The sequence below is a fragment of the Chiloscyllium plagiosum genome, unplaced genomic scaffold, assembly GCF_037043375.1.
Source record: "Chiloscyllium plagiosum isolate Xiang-an unplaced genomic scaffold, Cpla_swu_hap1 HiC_scaffold_27, whole genome shotgun sequence".
NCBI classification, from domain to species: domain Eukaryota; kingdom Metazoa; phylum Chordata; class Chondrichthyes; order Orectolobiformes; family Hemiscylliidae; genus Chiloscyllium; species Chiloscyllium plagiosum.
In genome coordinates this window covers 37384175-37404527 of record NW_028270165.1, presented here as the reverse complement: position 1 = coordinate 37404527, position 20353 = coordinate 37384175, and the positions used below count along the sequence as shown (strand labels likewise).

Sequence of the window (20353 nt, the reverse complement as noted above, 5' to 3'; positions counted from 1 at the left end):
AGGATTAGATAGGGTAGACAGTGAAAGAATCTTTCCTAGGATGGTGACATCAGCTTGTACGAGGGGGCATAACTAGAAACTGAAGGGTGATAGATTTAAGACAGATGTCAGAGGCAAGTTCTTTATGCAGAGTGTGGTAAGGGTGTGGAATTCCCTACCTGCTAAGGTAGTCAACTCAGCCACATTGGGGAGATTTAAACAATCCTTAGATAAGCGCATGGTTGATTTTGGGATAGTATCAGGGAACGAGCTGAGAATAGTTCACAGGTCGCGTAACATCGAGGGCGGAAGGGCCTGTTGTGCGCTGTATTGTTCTATGTTCTTTGTTCTATGTTCTAAACTTAGTGCAGGAGGCTGAAAGAAATGAACAGCTTTAAAACAAAAACCTCTTGGAGCTCAAAGCTTTCAATGAGAGTCTGAGCCCAGTGGTAAGTTCAGGTAACCTTTATTGCAACCAAACTTTGTTACAGCTTCAGATCCCCCCAGCAAAAAGGCAGAGAAAAAGCAGTTGCCTTTTGAGCACCTCAAGGTCAAAGTGCACACACCACACCTCCCCTGTCCCACCCCCCTCACTGTCTTTACTATTGGCCAGCACCAAGTTGTCCCTTTGTAATCGGATCCTTGGTACAGCCGTAACCCGGAGGAAGTATTGCCTCACTCAGCAATTTCAACCCATATCCTGTCTCCAAGTAAGTTTCTCCCCGCTCATTTGCCAGGAAGGGGCAGTGTAGTGTCAACCAGACTGCTGTGGGTATGGAGTCACGTGTAGGGCAGACCGGGTAAAGGATGCAGCTGGAACGACAGAGTGAATCCTTTCCCACAATGGCGGTTCCCTTCCCTAACAAGGGAGAGAGTGAATCAGATGGGGGCTTTCTCCCCCACACCACCCCCTCCCTGAAACGGTCTCATCGTTAGATTCCGAACTCCACATTTCTGACCGAATACCAATTCTGCCATCTGTCATGGCGGGATTCGAACCCAGGAGTCCCCAGAACCGGGTTGATGGTCCAATCGATAATGGCACTCAGCCGTCACTCCTTCAATCCCCCTGCGATGGCACGTGAACTCGCTGGTGCTCCTGCAGGTGGGAGGAGTAGGTGAAGCCCTTCCCGCACTGAGAGCAGGTGAACGGCCTCTCCCTGGTGTGGATCCATTGATGCCTCAGCAGGGTGGAAGATGTGCTGAAGCCCTTTCCACACTTGGGGCAGCTGAAGGGCCTCTCTCCCGTGTGGACCCGCTGGTGAGTCAGCAGGTGGGACGAATACCTGAAGGCCTTCCTGCACTCGGGGCAGCTGAAGGGCCTCTCCCCCGTGTGGACCCGCCAGTGGGTCAGCAGATGGGAGGAATGCCTGAAGCCCTTCCCGCACTGAGAGCAGGTGAAGGGCCTCTCCCCCATGTGGACCCGCTGGTGGGTCAGCAGGTGGGAGGAGCAGGTGAAGCCCTTCCTGCACTGAGAGCAACTGAACTGCCTCTCCTCCATGTGGACACGCTGGTGCCTCAGCATGGTGGAGGCCTGTGTAAAGGCCTTCCCACACTCGGGGCAGCTGAAGGGCCTCTCCCCTGTGTGGACCCGCTGGTGCCTCAGCAGGGCGGAGGAGCAGGTGAAGCCCTTCCGGACTGAGAGCAGGTGAACGGTCTCTCCCCCGTGTGGACATGCTGGTGGGTCAGCAGGGAGGAGGAATTGCTGAAGGCCTTCCCACACTCGGGGCAGCTGAAGGGCCTCTCCCCCGTGTGGACCCGCCGGTGGGTCAGCAGGTGGGAGGAATCGCTGAAGGCCATCCTGCACTGAGAGCAGGTGAACGGCCTCTCCCCCGTGTGGACACGCTGGTGCCTCCGCAGGGAGGAGGAATCGCTGAAGGCCTTCCCACACTTGGGGCAGCTGAAGGGCCTTTCCCCCGTGTGGACCCGCCGGTGGGTCAGCAGGTGGGAGGAATTGCTGAAGGCCTTCCCACACTCTGGGCAGCTGAAAGGCCTCTCCCCCGTGTGGACCCGCTTGTGGCTCCGCAGGTTAGAGGAGCAGGTGAAGCCCTTCCCGCACTGAGAGCAGCTGAAGGGCCTCTCCCCCGTATGGACATGCTGGTGGGCCAACAGGGTAGAGGAATTGCTGAAGGCCTTCCCGCACTCGGGGCAGCTGAATGGCCTCTCCCCTGTGTGGACACGCTGGTGCCTCAGCAGGTGGGAGGAATACCTGAAGCCCTTCCTGCACTGAGCGCAAATGAAGGGCCTCTCCTCCGTATGGACCTGCTGGTGGGTCAGCAGGTGGGAGGAGCAGGTGAAGCCCTTCCCACACTGAGAACAGGTGAACGGCCTCTCCCCCGTGTGGACCCGCCGGTGCCTCAGCAGGGTGGAGGAATTGCTGAAGGCCTTCCCACACTCTCGGCAGGTGAAGGGCCTTTCCCCCGTGTGGACACGCTGGTGCCTCAGCAGGGTGGAGGCCTGGGTAAAGGCCTTCCCGCATTCTGGGCAGCTGAAGGGCCTCTCCCCCGTGTGGACCCGCTGGTGGGTCAGCAGGGTGGAGGCCTGGGAAAAGGCCTTCCCGCACTCTTGGCAGCTGAAGGGCCTCTCCCCTGTGTGGACCCGCTGGTGGGTCAGCAGGTGGGAGGATGTGCTGAAGGCCTTCCCGCACTCTGGGCAGCTGAAGGGCCTCGTCCCCGTGTGTTTCTGCTGGTGGGCCAACAAGTGGGAGGAATGTCTGAAGGCCTTCCCGCAGTCGGTGCAGGGGAATGGCCTCTCCCCGGTGTGACTGCGCCGATGAGTCTCCAGGGCAGACGGGACACGGAAACCTTTTCCACAGTCGCCACACTTCCACGGTTCCTCTACAGGGCGGGATTCCTCAGGTTTCTCCATGGCCACAGCTTCAGCTGCACACAAACACGTGTAGAGCCCCTCCCTGCCGTGAAATCCCCTTCCCAGGCCGTATAACTGTTTCAGGCTCCACACACAGTGCGCTGCAACAGTGGGGGCTCTCGTCCAGTCCCACTGATGCTGAAAACGTCCTCAAACAGGAACCAAAAAGCGTTGATCCCTCTCACAGAAATCACAGTCAAAAATCGTTGCGGTCCCGATTGATTGTGTGACTGTCAGACATTGACATCAAAGTGAAGACTGAAGACGCTGGAGAGTCAGTCAAAAAATGTGGTGCTGGAAAAGCACAGCAGGTCAGGCAGCATCTGAGGAGCAGGAGAGTCAATGTTTCGGGCATAAGCCCTTCATCCGTTGATTTTGAAACTTCCCTTTTCAGATTTTCAACTTCTCTGCAAAAAGAGATTACAAAAGTCATCACTATCAGTGCAGGGTAGAAATTCAGAACAAGTAATTCTACTTTCTGTGGAATATTCTTTTGTTGTTCCACAAAATTGAAAGCACCATCCCACTCTCTCTCCCCCTCTGTTCTCACTCCGCTCTAACTAATTCCCCTGAAGGTGCTGATTCAGGATCTTATAGGGGCAGAAAAAGCAAAAACATCAAGACTGACATCTCTCTGAATTTTGGATAACTCCACCCGAAAGTTAATATCTTTCACAACACTGGGATCCTGCGGAGAGTGAGCAGGTCTGATTTTGGGAAGCAAAAAAAAAGTGTCAATTCAGGGTAAACCTGCAACGCAGCTTCTTGAGGAAGGACCAGACACAAAATGGTTAATGACCCCGGGAAGGTGGGAGCAAACGGAGACATCAAGGCATTAACACCGACACACTTCAGTCAAACTCTTCTGCTCGCAGTCAGGGCAAAACATACTCTGAAAGTCCAGCCTTCACAACCACACTTCTGCATCCACTGAAGACAATTAGAATCATACAGCACGGAAACAGACCCTTTGACCCAACCTGCCCAGATATCCGAAATTAATCTAGTCACGTTTGCCATCACTTGGCCTCTATATGGGCCGGGTGCTGGCAGCTGGGACTAAATTGGGTTGGCTATCTTGTCAGCAAGGACGGGTTGGACCGAAGGGTCTGTTTCTGTGCTGTACATCTCTGACTCCAGTTGCATTTGCCATCACTTGGCCCTGACCCATCTGAACCCTTCATATTCAGATGCCCGTCCAGGAGCCTTTTAACTTGTCATCGTACCAGCACCCACCACTTCCTCTGGCAGCTCACGCCTTCGTTCAAGCGACTCCACGTTGAAAGCGACTGGTCTGGTGCACCAGATGACATCAGGATAATCTTAGATCGATTCAGATCGCATCGATACTCAGTCAGTGGCTTTCCCCATCAGGATGTTGTACGTGATCAAGCAGGTCAGTGGGTAGGCGATCCGCCACCTCTTAGTTCAAGTATCTCTACGAGAACTCCCTTGCTGGAGGGTCCCTTGGAGACACTTCAACTGGACTTCATTGAGTTGGAGAAATGAGTTGAATTGCTGTAAATATGTTTTGCTTATTGCTGATGTCTTTTGAAAGTGGATTGAAGCCTAACCTCCTCCTAAGGCTACTGCTGAGACTGTGGTGAAGATTTTGTTTAAGGAAATAATTCCCCGCTTCAGTATACCTGTGTACATTAGCTCGGACAATGGACCACACTTTGTAGGTAATATTAACGGAGAACTCTGTTCCCAGCTTTGTATTTGTCGGCAACTGCATGGTGCTTATCATCCTCAGGCGGCTGGCATTGTTGAATGTTTTAACCAAACTCAAGACTAAACTTGCCAAATTAATGGCAGAGTGTGGCCTCTCCTGGTTATGCTAATCCCTGTGGCCTTATTTCAGATGCGATCCATATCTGCGGGCAAGACACGACTGTCTCCAGCTGAGAGTCTCTCTGGTCACCGCCTCCATACTCTGAGAACGATTCGACTCCCTTCTGAGTCCACTTCCACCAAATGACCGAAACAATAATTGGTTACGTTCTTCCTCTAACTAGTGTTATGCGTGCCTTTCACTCCCAGGAGCTAGCGGCCTACAGCGATGTTCCCTCACTTTCAGCCTCGTCACGGGTAGAACCTGGTTCATTGGTGCTCGTCAAGAACTGCTGGAAATGTGTTGCTGGAAAAGCGCAGCAGGTCAGGCAGCATCCAGGGAACAGGAGAATCGACGTTTCGGGCATAAGCCCTTCTTCAGGAATCAAGACCTGGACTGGCAAAGGTCTCCAACCTCGTTGGGGTGGCCCCTTCCATGTTTTACCTCCCACCCCTACGGCGGTCAAAGTTACTGGGCACTCAGCTTGGGTCCAACTGCACCATTGTAAATTGATTGACTGCACCAATCAAAAGGGGGGAAGTGGAGGAGAGAATCCTGGATCTCAACAAAAGGAGTGGACCCTGTCCAGTTGGGTTTTTGAATCTTGCTGTTGTTCTCATGTTAATCTTATTGCAGATACTTGAACTAAGAGGAGGGACATGTGGGGGATCGCCTATCTCCTCACCTTTCTGATCACGTACAGCATCCTGATGGGGAAAGCGACTAAGTATGGATGCGACCAGGAATGATCAGAGATTATCCACCACACATGCTGAGGAGATGTCGTCCAGTGCACCGGACCAGACGCCTTTGACGTGTGGAACGTGATGAAGATTGATTATTGCAATGGACTCTTACATCAGAAAGACCAGATGGTCCATCTGGACAGTAGAAATCAGTGGGAGTCACCATGTCGTTACCATGTGTTTTTGATTTTACCTGCAGACACAAGCCTAGTGAGGATAAAAATGATCAACCGTTATTATGGTAAATATTTTAAGGACGTCCAGGCACACCATCCCATTTTGCAGGTCGGGCCTACTTGAGAAAAGGGAAGCCTGATAGGGGAAACTCCTCAATCCACAAAGAACTTATTTATACAGGCCCACAGAACGCTCTTCACCACAGAGGCAGTAGTATGTTACTCCTCTCTATCGGGAGATGACTTACTTGCCCCGTCCCCAGTCCCCGATTCCATTCCATTCGTCAGACTTCCTACTGCCGACGCTGCGAAGAGAAATATCACTTTCCAATAGCTCTGCTCTGTGTATACAAACAGCTGGTGTAACAACGGCTGGGGTACAGCAGCCTTATGCGGCACATGGACCTGGAACGGAACCCTTCCCTTGCACATTTATAGGCCTTTTCTCTTTTCAGAACCTGATACTGCCACCAAGACCGTGTACAATAGAGCTAAGGGAGAGCCCAATGGGAACAGCATTCTGAGGACCATTGTCTCCCATACAGTGCGAGTGCTCAAGTCACTTGGCCCATTTTTTACAGCGCTCAAGCAACTCCTCTTGCAAAACGTCGACCCTTTACTCCTGTAGACCTGACCAGACCCCCTGCTGTAACATTTCAGTAACCTATTTTGACAAACTCTCCCTAATATACACCAAACCAGACTATTATTTCTTCAGCTAAGGTAAAGCTACCAATTTCCTTGTCCTGGATCGCAAAGATGTCGCTCATAAGGTCACTATCGGAGCCCTTGTTCCCACAACAGTACCTTGTCCTGGCCAGTGGACAAGTCGATGGAACCTCCATCTGAGGAGGATGCAGCGGTCGGTCTCAGCCAACCTTGCTCCAACTGGAAGGATCCCAAGGGACTGGGTGACAATATAGGACACCCGATAGGCTGGGGAATCCAGAGTACCCTGAGGTTGGAAGGATCGGCAGGAGTGACAAGTCAACAGAACCGCAACTCCCTCTTTGAAGGCCTGACCTTTCGAGGAAATAAGACGAAAGAGGCTCTGGAACATAGTAAACTGGGATTATCAGACCTGTGTCTTTACTCTGTGCAGAATCAGTATGCCTTAGACTATATACTTGCCGAGGAGGGTGAGGTCTGCACCATTGTCCAAGATAAATGCACTATGGGCATTCCCGATCTCACTGGCAATATTAACTAAGACACAAGCAGAGATCCAGAATGACTGAAGGGACCAGTTGGGGAAACTGCAGATCGGGCTGATGGTATAATTGGCTTATCAATTTAGCTATGTTTGTTTGTCGGTATTGGTATTGTTACGTATTTAATTGCTCGGCTTATGAGGTCCCTTAGTGATATAGATTTGCCCCAGAAGATGCTGCTTTCGCGATCTGATGGCTCACCCACACGTGTCGAAGGCGATGATAAATATGACAAATGAGCTGCGAAGATGGTGGTGTCGCTCTGCAGGATGTTGATGGCTGGACCACCTTGAAGGGCATTTGTTTAGACTAGCCTTCTCTTTCAGTGATCTCGGTGCAATCAAAGGGAGGAATGAGGGTATGGGCATCTGGGTGAGAAAGTCTATAGCCTTAAAACTTGTCTTTAAACATTCAGACTAAAATGTAATGCTGAATTATTGAATACATTTACTGCACAAGAAAATAAACCGGCAGGAAGGCTCAGAAAGAGGAGAGAACTTAAAGATAGGGACACCTGGGCTCACCAAGTGATAACAGGATGCTGTGAGGCAATTAAGAACGTTTGCTTCAGCATCGGTGAATCTGTGTGAACAGGACACCAAGTGATAACATTCACAGCCGTTCTCTTGTGAGACCATTTTAGTGCTGAGGCTGTTGAATCCCGGAGAAAATTAACTCTTAGTGCTTATCTGCTATGGATTGAAATGAATTGCATTTTGGGACTTTATGATGATATTGAGTAGCCATTACTGGTTATTAAATACAAACTCTGTAAAAGGAAATATTGATAAAGCTTTACCTTACTCACTGCAGCCGAGGCTCCAGCGGAGGAAACAGGCCGCGGGCACACTTTCGGCTTCGGGATGGCCACGCCCCCTGGTCCTGGTCCCGCCCCCTCCTCGTCCAAGGCGACGCGTAAGCCCCGCCCCTTCAGAACGCAGATCGTAAAACCCGCCCCCAGACTAAACCCCGCCCACCCAGGTGAGTTTGGAAGCACGAGCTTCTGTAGCTGCTTCTTCTGCCGGTAGCTGTGCTGCAGGATCATAAGACACAGAATTAATACCAAAACATCACAGTGTCACGCAACCGATGCAATATTTGGAACAAACGTGGACCGCTGCTGAGTCCTTCATCTTTTAGAATGGGTTGCAGGTTTCAGTTCATCAATATATAAATTCCAGAACATTAGATCAGATTCCCTCCAGTGTGGAAACAGGCCCTTCGGGCCAACAAGTCCACACCGACCCGCCGAAGAGCAAAACACCCAGCCCCATTCCCCGTCACCTAACACTACGGGGCAATTTAGCTTGGCCAATTTACCCTAACCCGCACGTCTTTGGACTGTGGGAGGATAGCCGCGCAGACGTTGGGGGGGGAATTGAACCTGGGGCTCTGGTGCTGTGAGGCAGCAGTGCTAACCACAAAAAAAAGGTGACATTTTCTGTTTTTCAGCGGCAGCTGCAACCCAGGAGTGGGGAGTCACTGATTTGAGGTTTTAAATTTGAAGTCAGAGAGCAGAGGTTCCTGGGAGAGGAGGGATGACTTATTTGTATTTCCTTCTTGCTGTATAAGTCAGTGGATACTGTTGAGGGGGGATAACGACCTACCAGGGGTATGCACTGGGGCCCAGGTCTCTGGCACAGAGCCTGTCCCTGTTGCACCAGAAGGGAAGGAAGGAAATGAGGAGAGTGTTAGTCATTGGGGACTCAATAGTTAGAGGGTCAGATAGAAGGTTTGTTGGGAATGAACAAGACTCGCGGTTAGTGTGTTGCCTCCCAGGTGCCAGGGTGCGTGATGTCTCGGATCGTATCTTTGGGGTCCTGAAGGGAGAGGGTTTCCAACCCCAAGTCATGGTCCATATAGGTACCAACAGCATAGGTAGAAATGTGAGAAACAGAACTCACTCACAAATCAATCAGCCTGAGACAAAGCCTTGGAAACAAGAACAATTTATTACAGTCTTGCAAGTACTGGACGCTTCTACAATCAAGCAGAAATGCGCACCAAAACAGAGACTGTTAGCTTTCTTATTCAGTTTACAAGTTGCGGATCACGCCTCCCTTTTTCCATCCTATCATAAGCCGATTACCTCACTTGTCAGTTATTTTCTTATCTGGCCATCCTGCTGTCCTTGTCTGTATTGTTTGTTCCTCGTTTGTTACAGTTTGTTCTTTTATCCAGTTTCTCTTATCATACTATAAGCTTTATTGTGAAATGCCCCTGTTGCTTCTTTTTGTGGTCAACTACAACACTTTAAAGTTATTCCCTAGCTTAAAACTATTTTCTTTAAAAGACCCTCTATATTCATTAAAGTCTTAGCCTTAAGTATGCTACATGGTACAAGAATTCCTCGACCGTTTGTATAATGTTCCCCTTCCCTTCCCCCCACTACACCCCCTCACCCATCTGCAAAAACATTTCTAATCTCCCACAGAAAGAGGGATAGGGATGTAAGGCAGGATTTCAGGGAGCTAGATTGGAAGCTGAGGGCTAGAACAAACAGAGTGGTTATCTCTAGTTTGTTACCCATGCCACGTGATAGCAATGCAAGGAATAGGGAGAGATATCAGCTGAACACCTGGCTGCAAGGATGGTGCAGGAGGGAGGGTTTCAGGTTTTTGGATAATTGGGGCTCATTCTGGGGAAGGTGGGACTTGTACAAACAGGACAGTCTTCACTTGAACCAGAGGGGTACTAATATCCTGTGTGGGAAATTTGCTGGTACTATTCGGGTTGGTTTAAACTAGCTCAGCAAGGGGATGGGAACCGGGGGGGTGTAGCTGCAATGCACAGGAGGATGAGAGTAGGAAGGACAGGGACAGGAATGTGCTGGCAGACAGCGAACTGGTTTGAAGTGTGTCTACTTCAACGCCAGAGTATCCGCAATAAGGTAGGTGAGCTTGCAGCACGGATAGGTACCTGGGACTTGGATGTTGTGGCCATTTCGGAGACATGGAGAGAGCAGGGTGAGGAATGGATGTTGCAGGTTCCAGGGTTTTGATCTTTCATTAAGAACAGCCAAGGCGGTAAAAGAGGGAGAGGCGTGGCCTTGTTAGTCAAGGATAGTATAATGGTGGCTGACAGAACTTTTGATGAGGACTCGTCTACTCAAGTGATGTGGGCTGAGGTTAGAAACAGGAGAGGAGAGGTCACACTGCTTGGAGTTTTTTTTACAGGCCTCTGCAGAGTTCCAGGGAGGTGCAAGAGAGGATTTGCAAAATTATTCTGGGTAGGAGTGAAAGGAACAGGCTGGTCATTATGGGGGACTTTAACTTCGCCAACATTGACTGGAAATGCTTTCACTCTAGATTCTGGATCAGTGGTGCTGGAAGAGCACAGCAATTCAGGCAGCATCTCGGATGCTGCCTGAATTGCTGTGCTCTTCCAGCACCACTGATCCAGAATCTGGTTTCCAGCATCTGCAGTCATTGTTTTTACCTCATGCTTTCACTCTAGTATGTCGTATGGATCAGTTTTTGTCCAGTGTGTGCAAGATCGTTTTCTGACACAACATGTCAAAGGGCCGACAAGGGGGGACGTCACTCTGGATCTGGTGCTTGGTAATGAACCAGGCCAGATGTTTGATTTAGTAGAAGGTGAGCACTTTGGAGAGAGTGACCATAATTCAGTTAGGTTTCATTTAGCGATGTAAAGGGATAGGAACATGCCACAGGTCAAGAGTTATCGATAGGGCAAGGGCAATTATAATGCAATTATGCAAAACTTAGGATGCATAGAATAGGGTAGCAAAATGCAGGGGATGGGAACAATTGAAATGTGGAGCTGGTTTAAGGAACAGATATTGTGTGCCCTTGATAGGTATGTCCCTGTCAGGCAGGAAGTGATAAGGTAAGGGAACCGTGGTTTACAACAGAAATTGCATCTCTTGTTACAAAGAAGAAGGAGGCTTACGTGTTGATGAGGCAAGATGGTTCAGATGAGGTGATGGAGAGTTACAGATCAGCTAGGAAGGATTTAAAGAGAGAGTTAAGAGCAAAGAGAGGACATGAGCAGTCGTTACCAAATAGAATAAAGGAGAACCTAAAGCTTTCTATAGGTATGTGAGGAATAAAAGGATGATTAGGGTAGGAATAGGGCCAGTCAAAGATAGAAGTGGGAAGTTGAGTGTGGGCCCTGTGGAGATTGGAGAGGTGTTAATGAATATCTCTCATCTGTCTTCACTCAGGAAAAGGAGAATATTGTAGAGGAGAAGAATGAGGTACAAGATATTAGACTCGAAAGGATCGAGGTTAGTTGCACACAGGTGTTATCAATTCTAGAAGGAGTGAAAGTAGACAAGTGCCCTGAGCCCGATGGGATTTATCCGAGGTTTCTCTGGGAAGCGAGGGAGGAGATAGCAGAGCCTTTGGTTTTGATATTGGAGTTGTTATTGTCTACAGGCTCAGTATCAGAGTGGAGGATTGCTAATGTTGTGCCCTTGTTCAAGAAGGGCAGCAGAGATGACCCAGGTAATTATAGACCACTGAGCCTTACTTCTGTTGAAGGAAAGCTTTTGGAAAGGAATATTAGAGATAGGATTTATAATCATCTTGCAAGCAACAATTTGATTTCAGATAGTCAACATGGTTTCATCAAGACAGATCGTGTCTCACAAACCTCATTGCATTTTTTGAGGTGACCAGTATGGAAATGAGGGTAGGGCAGTTGACGTGGTGTACATGGACCTCAGTAAAGCCTGTGATAAGGTTCCACATGGCAGGCTGTTGGAGAAATAGCAGAGGCATGGGTTGTTGTGGTTGTGTTCGCCGAGCTGGGAATTTGTGTTGCAAACGTTTTGTCCCCTCTCTAGGTGACATCCTCAGTGCTTGGGAGCCTCCTGTGAAGCGCTTCTGTGATGTTTCCTCCAGCATTTATCGTGATGGTGTCACCGAGACAAGGGACGAAACGTCTGCAACACAAATTCCCAGCTCGGCGAACAGAACCACAACAACGAGCATCCGAGCTACAAATCTTCTCCCAAACTTCGAAGAGACGTGGGATTGAGGGTGATTTAGCAGTTTGGATTAGAAACTAGCTTTCTCAAAGAAGGCAGCGAGTGATGATTTATGGAAAATATTCAGCTTGGTGTCCGGTTATTCGTGGTGTGCCACAAGGATCTGTTTTGGGACCACTGCGGTTTGTCATTTTTATAAATGACTTAGATGCAGGCATAGGTGGATGGATTCGCAGAATTGGACTGAGAGGTGGCAAATGGAGTTAATGCAGCTAAATGTGAGGTGATTCACTTTGGGAAGAATATCAGGAAGGCAGTGATCTTGGAGTCCATGTACATAGATCCCTGAAAGTTGCCACCCAGGTAGATAGTGCTGTGAAGAAGGCATACGGTGTGTTAGGTTTCATTCGTAGAGGGATTGAGTTCCGGAACCGCAACATCATGCTGCAACTATGCAAAACACTGGTGCAGTCACATTTGGAATATTGTGTATAGTTCTGGCCCCCATATTTCAGGAAGGATGTGGGAAGCATTGGAAAAGGTGCAGAGGAGATTTATTAGGTTGCTGCCTGGTCTGGAGGGAGGGTCTTATGAGGAAAGGCTGAGAGACTTGGGTATGTTCTCATTGGAAAGAAGAAGGCTAAGGGGGGATTTGAAAGAGATATCTTGGATGATCAGAGGATTAGATAGGGTAGAAAATGAAAGAATTTTTCCTAGGATGGTGACGTCAGCTTGTATGAGGGGGCATAACTACAAATTGAGGGGTGATAGATTTAAGACAGGTGTCAGAGGCAAGTTCTTTATGCAGAGAGTGGGAAGGGCGTGGAATGCCCTACCTGCTAAGGTAGTCAACTCAGCCACATTAGGGAGATTTAAACAATCCTTAGATAAGCGCATTGATGATTTTGGGATAATGTCAGGGAATGAGCAGAGAATACTTCACAGGTCGGCGCAACATCGAGGGCCAAAGGGCCTGTTGTGCGCTGTATTGTTCTATGTTCTTTGTTCTATGTTCTAAACTTAGTGCAGGAGGCTGAAAGAAATGAGCAGCTTTAAAACAAAAACCTCTTGGAGCTCAAAGCTTTCAATGAGAGTCTGAGCCCGGTGGTAAGTTCAGGTAACCTTTATTGCAACCAAACTTTGTTACAGCTTCAGAATCCCCCAGCAAAAAGGCAGAGAAAAAGCAGTTGCTTTTTGAGCACCTCAAGGTGAAAGCGCACCTTGTAATTGGATCATTGGTAAAGCCCTAACCCGGAGGAAGCATTGCCTCACTCAGCAATTTCAACCCATACCCTGTCTCCAAGTAAGTTTCTCCCCGCTCATTTGCCAGGAAGGGGCAGTGTAGTGTCAACCAGACTGCTGTGGGTCTGGAGTCACGTGTAGGCCAGACCGGGTAAAGGATGCAGCTGGAACGACTGAGTGAATCCTTTCCCACAATGGCGGTTCCCTTCCCTAACAAGGGAGAGAGTGAATTAGATGGGGGCTTTCTCCCCCGCACCACCCCCTCCCTGAAACGGTCTCATCGTTAGATTCCGAACTCCACATTTCTGACCGAATACCAATTCTGCCATCTGTCGTGGCGGGATTCGAACCCGGGAGTCCTCGGAACCGGGTTGATCGTCCAATCGATAATGGCACTCGGCCGTCACTCCTTCAATCCCCCTGCGATGGCACGTGAACTCGCTGGTGTTTCTGCAGGTTGGAGGAGTAGGTGAAGCCCTTCCCGCACTGAGAGCAAGTGAACGGCCTCTCTCCGGTGTGGATCCGCTGGTGCCTCAGCAGGGTGGAGACCTTGGTAAAGGCCTTCCTGCACTCTGGGCAGCTGAAGGGCCTCTCCCCCGTGTGGACCCGCCGGTGGGTCAGCAGGTGGGAGGAATACCTGAAGCCCTTCCTGCACTGAGAGCAGGTGAATGGCCTCTCTCCCGTGTGGATACGCTGGTGGGTCATCAGGGAGGAGACGTGGGTAAAGGCCTTCCTGCACTGAGAGCAGCTGAAGGGTCTCTCCCCTGTGTGGATCCGCTGGTGGCTCTGCAGGGTGGAGACCTGGGTAAAGGCCTTCCCGCACTCTGGGCAGCTGAAGGGCCTCTCCCCCGTGTGGACCCGCTGGTGCCTCAGCAGGGTGGAGACCTGGGTAAAGGCCTTCCCGCACTCTGGGCAGCTAAAGGGCCTCTCCCCCGTGTGGACCCGCTGGTGGGTCTGGAGGTTGAAGGAGCAGGTGAAGCCCTTCCCGCATTGAGAGCAGGTGAATGGCCTCTCCCACGTGTGGATACGCTGGTGGGTCATAAGGGAGGAGACGTGGGTAAAGGCCTTCCCGCACTGAGAGCAGCTGAAGGGTCTCTCCCCTGTGTGGATCCGCTGGTGGCTCTGCAGGGTGGAGGAGCAGGTGAAGCCCTTCCCGCACCGAGAGCAGGTGAACGGCCCCTCCCCGGTGTGGACATGCTGGTGCCTCAACAGGGCGCAGGAATTGCTGAAGGCCTTCCCGCACTTGGTGCAGCTGAAGGGCCTCTCCCCCGTGTGGATACACTGGTGGCTCCGCAGATTGGAGGAGCAGGTGAAGCCCTTCCCACACTGAGAGCAGGTGAACGGCATCTCCCCCGTGTGGACATGCCGGTGACTCCGCAGGGTGGAGGAATCGCTGAAGGCCTTCCCGCATTCAGGGCAATTGAAGGGCCTTTCCCCCGTATGGACACGCTGGTGCCTCAGCAGGTTGGAGACCTGGGTAAAGGCCTTCCCTCATTCAGGGCAATTGAAGGGCCTCTCTCCCGTGTGGACATGCTGGTGGATCAGCAGGGTGGAGGAATTGCTGAAGGCCTTCCCGCACTCGGGGCAGCTGAAAGGCCTTTCCTCCCTGTGGACCCGCTTGTGCCTCAGCAGGGTGGAGGCCTGGGTAAAGGCCTTCCCGCACTCTGGGCAGCTGAAGGGCCTCTCCCCTGTGTGGACCCGCTAGTGGGCCAATAGGTGGGAGGAATGTCTGAAGGCCTTCCCGCAGTTGGTGCAGGGGAATGGCCTCTCCCCGGTGTGACTGCGCCGATGAGTCTCCAGGGCAGACAGGACACGGAAGCCTTTCCCACAGTCGCCACACTTCCACGGTTCCTCTACAGGGCGGGATTCCTCAGGTTTCTCCATGGCCACAGCTTCAGCTGCACACAAACACGTGTAGAGCTCCTCCCTGCCGTGAAATCCCCTTCCCAGGCCGTAGAATTGTTTCAGGCTCCACGCACAGTGCGCTGCAACAGTGGGGGCTCTCGTCCAGTCCCATTGATGCTGAAAACGTCCTCAAACAGGAACCAAAAAGCGTTGATCCCTCTCACAGAAATCATAGTCAAAAATCGTTGCGGTCCCGATGGATTGTGTAACTGTCAGACATTGACATCAAAGTGAAGACTGAAGACGCTGGAGAGTCAGTCAAAAAATGTGGTGCTAGAAAAGCACAGCAGGTCAGGCAGTATCCGAGGAACAGGAGAGTCAATGTTTCGGGCATGAGCCCTTCATCTGTTGATTTTGAAACTTCAATCTTCAGATTTTCAAATACTCTGCAAAAAGAGATTACAAAAGTCATCACTATCAGTGCAGGGTAGAAATTCAGAACAAGTAATTCTACTTTCTGTGGAATATTCTTTTGTTGTTCCACAAAATTGAAAGCACCATCCCACTCTCTCTCCCCCTCTGTTCTCACTCCGCTCTAACTAATTCCCCTTAAGGTGCTGATTCAGGATCTTACAGGGGCAGAAAAAGCAAAAACATCAAGACTGACATCTCTCTGAATTTTGGATACCTCCACCTGAAAGTTAATATCTTTTACAACGCTGGGATCCTGCTGAGAGTGAGCAGGTCTGATTTTGGGAAGCAAAAAAAAAAAGGTGACAATTCAGGGTAAACCTGCAATGCAGCTTCTTGAGGAAGGACCAGACACAAAATGGTTAATGACCCCGAGAAGGTGAGAGCAAAATGAGACATCAAGGCATTAACACCAATACACTTCAGTCAAACTCTTCTGCTCCCAGTCAGGGCAAATCATGCTCTGAAAGTCCAGCCTTCACAACCACACTTCTGCTTTCACTGAAGACAATTAGAGTAACATAGCACGGAAACAGACCCTTTGGCCCAACCTGCCCAGATATCCTAAATTAATCTAGTCACGTTTGCCATCACTTGGCCTCTACCTGGGCCGGATGCTGACAGCTGGGACTAAATTGGGTTGACTATCTTGTCAGCAAGGACCGAAGGGTCAGTTTCTGTGCTGTACATCTCTATGACTCCAGTTGCATTTGCCATCACTTGGCCCTGACCCATCTGAACCCTTAATATTCAGATGCCCATCCAGGAGCCTTTTAACTTGTCATCGTACCAGCACCCACCACTTCCTCTGGCAGCTCACGCCATCGCTCAAGCGACTCCATGTTGAAAGCGTCTGATCTGGTGCACCAAATGACACCAGGATAATCTCAGATCATTCCAGATCGCATCGATACTCAGTCAGTGGCTTTCCCAATCAGGATGTTGTACGTGATCAAATAGGTCAGTGGGTAGGCGATGCCCCACATCTTACTTCAAGTATCTCTACGAGAACTCCCTTGCTGGAGGGTCCCTTGGAGACACTTACCATAAGACCATAAGACATAGGAGTGGAAGTAAGGCCATTCGGCCCATCGAGTCCACTCCGCCATTCAATCATGGCTGATGCGCATTTCAGCTCCACTTACCAGCGTTCTCCCCGGAGCCCTTAATTCCTCTAGACAACAAGAATCTATCAATCTCGGCCTTCAACTGGACTTCATTGAGTTGTAGAAATGAGTTGAGTTGCTATAAATGTGTTTTGCTTATTGCTGATGTCTTTTCGAAGTGGATTGAAGCCTACCCTCCTCCTAACGCTACTGCTGAGACTGTGGTGAAGATTTTGTTTAAGAAAATAATTCCCTGCTTCAGTATACCTGCGTGCATTAACTCGGACAATGGACCACACTTTGTAGGTAATATTAACGGAGAACTCTGTTCCCAGCTTTGTATTTGTCTGCAACTGCATGGTGCTTATCATCCTCAGGCGGCCGGCCTTGTTGAATGTTTTAACCAGACTCAAGACTAAACTTGCCAAATTAGTGGCAGAGTGTGGCCTCTCCTGGTTATGCTAATCCCTGTGGCCTTATTCCAATTGCGATCCATGTCTCCAGGCAAGACACGACTGTCTCCAGCTGAGAGTCTCTCTGGTCACCGCCTCCGTACCCCTTGGAACGATTCAACTCCCTTCTCAGTCCACTTCCACCACATGACTGAAGCAATGATTAGTTATGTTCTTGCTCTAACTAGTGTTATGCGTGCCTTTTACTCCCAGGAGCGTGCGGCCTACAGCGATGTTCCCTCCCTTTCAGCCTCGTCACGGGTAGAGCCTGGTTCATTCGTGCTCGTCAAGAACTGGACTGGCAAAGGTCTCCAACCTTGTTGGGATGGCCCCTTCCAGGTTTTACTTCACACCCCTACCGTGGTCACAGTCACTGGGCGCTCAGATTGGGTCCAACTGCACCATTGTAGATGGGTTTTGAATTTTGCTGTTGTTGTTCTAATGTTAATCTTATTACAGATACTTGAACTAAGAGGAGGGACATGTGGGGGATCGCTTATCTCCTCACCTTTCTGATCACGTATAACGTCCTGATGGGGAAAGCCACTAAGTATGGATGCGACCAGGAATGATCAGAGATTATCCACCACCCATGCTGAGGAGATGTCGTCCAGTGCACCGGACCAGACGCTTTTGACGTGTGGAACGTGATGAAGATTGATTATTGCAATGGACTCTTACATCAGAGAGACCAGATGGTCCATCTGGACAGTAGAAATCAGTGGGAGTTACCATGTCGTTACCATGTTTTTTTTAATTTTACCTGCAGACACAAGCCTAGTGAGGATAAAAATGATCAACCCCATTAGTATGGTAAATATTTTAAGGACGCCGAGGTACACCATCCCATTTTGCAGGACGGGCCGACTCGAGAAAAGAGAAGCCTGATAGGGGAAACTCCTCAATCCACAAACAACTTATTTATACAGGCCCACAGAACGCTCTTCACCCCAGAGGCAGTAGTATGTTACTCCTCTCTATCGGGAGATGACTTACTTGCCCCGTCCCCAGTCCCCGATTCCATTCTATTCGTCAGACTTCCGACTGCCGGCCCTGCGAAGAGAAATATCACTTTCCAATACATCGGATCTGTGTATACAAACAGTTGGTGTAACACTGGCCGGGGTACAGCAGGCCTTATGTGGCACATGGACCTGGAACGGAACCCTTCCCTTGCGCATTTATAGGCCTTTTCTCTTTTCAGAACCTGATACTGTCACCAAGACCATGTACAATAGAGCTAAGGGAGAGCCCAATGGGAACAGCATTCTGAGGACCATTGTCTCCCATACAGTGCGAGTGCTCGAGTCACTTGGCCCGTTTTTTACAGCGCTCAAGCAACTCCTCTTGCAAAACGTCGACCCTTTACTCCTGTAGACCTGACCAGACCCCTGCTGTAACATTTCAGTAACCTATTTTGACAAACTCTCCCTAATATACACCAACCCAGACTATTATTTCTTCAGCTAAGGTAAAGCTACCAATTTCCTTGTCCTGGATGGCAAAGATGTCCCTCATAAGGTCACTATCGGAGCCCTTGTTCCCACAACAGTACCTTGTCCTGGCCAGTGGACAAGTCGATGGAACCTCCATCTGAGGAGGATGCAGCGGTCGGTCTCAGCCAACCTTGCTCCAACTGGAAGGATCCCAAGGGACTGGGGTGACAATACAGGACACCCAATAGGCTGGGGAATCCAGAGTACCCTGAGGTTGGAAGGATCGGCAGGGGTGACAAGTCAACAGAACCGCAACTCCCTCTTTGAAGGCCTGACCTTTCGAGGAAATAAGACTAAAGAGGCTCTGAAACCGAGTAAACTGGGATTATCAGACCTGTGTCTTTACTCTGTTCAGAATTGGTATGCCTTAGACTATGTACTCCCCCAGGAGGGTGAGGTCTGCACCATTGTCCAAGATAAATGCACTATGGCCATTCCCAATCTCACTGGCAATATTACTAAGATACAAGCAGAGATCCAGGCATTCCTTGACAGAATGACTGAAGGGACTAGTTGGGGAAACTGCAGATCGGGCTCATGGTACAATTGGCTTATCAATTTAGCTATGTCTGTTTGTCAGTATTGGTATTGTTAGGTGTTTAATTGCTAGGCTTATGAGGTCCCTTAGTGATATAGATTTGCCCCAGAAGATGCTCCTTTTGCGATCCGATGGCTCACCCACACGTGTCGAAGGCGATGATAAATATGACCAGATGAGCTGCGAAGATGGTGGTGCCGCTCTGCAGGATGTTGATGGCTGGACCACCTTGAAGGGCATTCGTTTGGACTAGCCTTCTCTTTCAGTGATCGCGGTGCAATCAAAGGGAGGAATAGGGTGTGGACATCTGGGTGAGAAAGTCTATAGCCTTAAAACTTGTCTTTAAACATTCAGACTAAAATGTAATGCTGAATTATTGAATACATTTACTGCACTAGAAAATAAACAGGCCGGAAGGCTCAGAAAGAGGAGAGAACTTAAAGATAGGGACACCTGGGCTCACCAAGTGATAACAGGATGCTGTGAGGCAATTAAGAACGTTTACCTCAGCATCAGTGAATCTGTGTGAACAGGACACCAAGTGGCAACATTCACAGCCGTTCCCTTGTGAAGTTAATGATAGTCTGTTAGAAATGGGGTAAAGTGTTGTTTTTGCAGATATAGAAAAAGCATACAGAAAAGGGTACAGCAAGAGAACTATTAACCCTGCAGGTATTTAGATTAGATTAGATTACAGTGTGGAAACAGGCCCTTCGACCCAACAAGTCCACACCGACCCGCCGAAGCGAAACCCACCCATACCCCTACATTTACCCCTTATCTAACACTACGGGCAATTTAGTATGGCCAATTCACCTGACCCTGCACATCTTTGGACTGTGGGAAGAAACCGGAGCACCCGGAGGAAACCCACGCAGACACGGGGAGAACGTGCAAACTGCACACAGTCAGTCGCCTGAGGCGGGAATTGAACCCGGGTCTCTGGCGCTGTGAGGCAGCAGTGCTAACCACTGTGCCACCGTGCCGCCCACATTTAGGGAAGAGTATCTTTACTTTTCAGTGTATAATTGTGGTTAATTAAACACTAACTTTGGTGTGTAATTATTATCACAAAAAGTTATATTTAAAAAAATTATGCTTTCAGCAAAAAGCTGAGATAATCCAAATGCTTCAGGTACACAAAACGGTACAAGTCAATGAAATGTCCGAGGATGGAATGTACCAGCAGAATTGATACAAAATGTTAAACCAGATCTTGATGTACTGTCGACAAAATAAATGTGTGTCAGCGCTTAAAGAAGAAGGTTGCCAACCTGGGGAAGGGGCAAGTAATAAGGGTGGAGTGCAGCTGGGCTGTGGTCTGGTACAGTAAGAGAGATTGGGTAATTAGGAGTCTGGAGAGATGCCCTCACTCAGCCCAAAGGGTATAACTGTACACTAACCTGAGTTCTAATTTGCCCATTTGCTTATGCAA

The 20353-nt window shown here is 49.6% G+C and overlaps 1 protein-coding gene and 1 pseudogene across 1 annotated transcript; both read right to left on the bottom strand.

Annotated features, from left to right (window-relative positions):
* Positions 1-613: 613 nt before the first annotated feature.
* Positions 614-2921, bottom strand: LOC148143637 (uncharacterized). Its single transcript, XM_087974403.1, is given in 2 exon segments — positions 614-1617; positions 1620-2921. Coding segments are annotated over 2 exon segments (1806 nt in total). The 5' UTR covers positions 2848-2921; the 3' UTR covers positions 614-1039.
* Positions 2922-13421: 10500 nt separating this feature from the next.
* Positions 13422-20353, bottom strand: part of LOC148143636 (uncharacterized) — a 96831-nt pseudogene continuing 89899 nt past the window's right edge.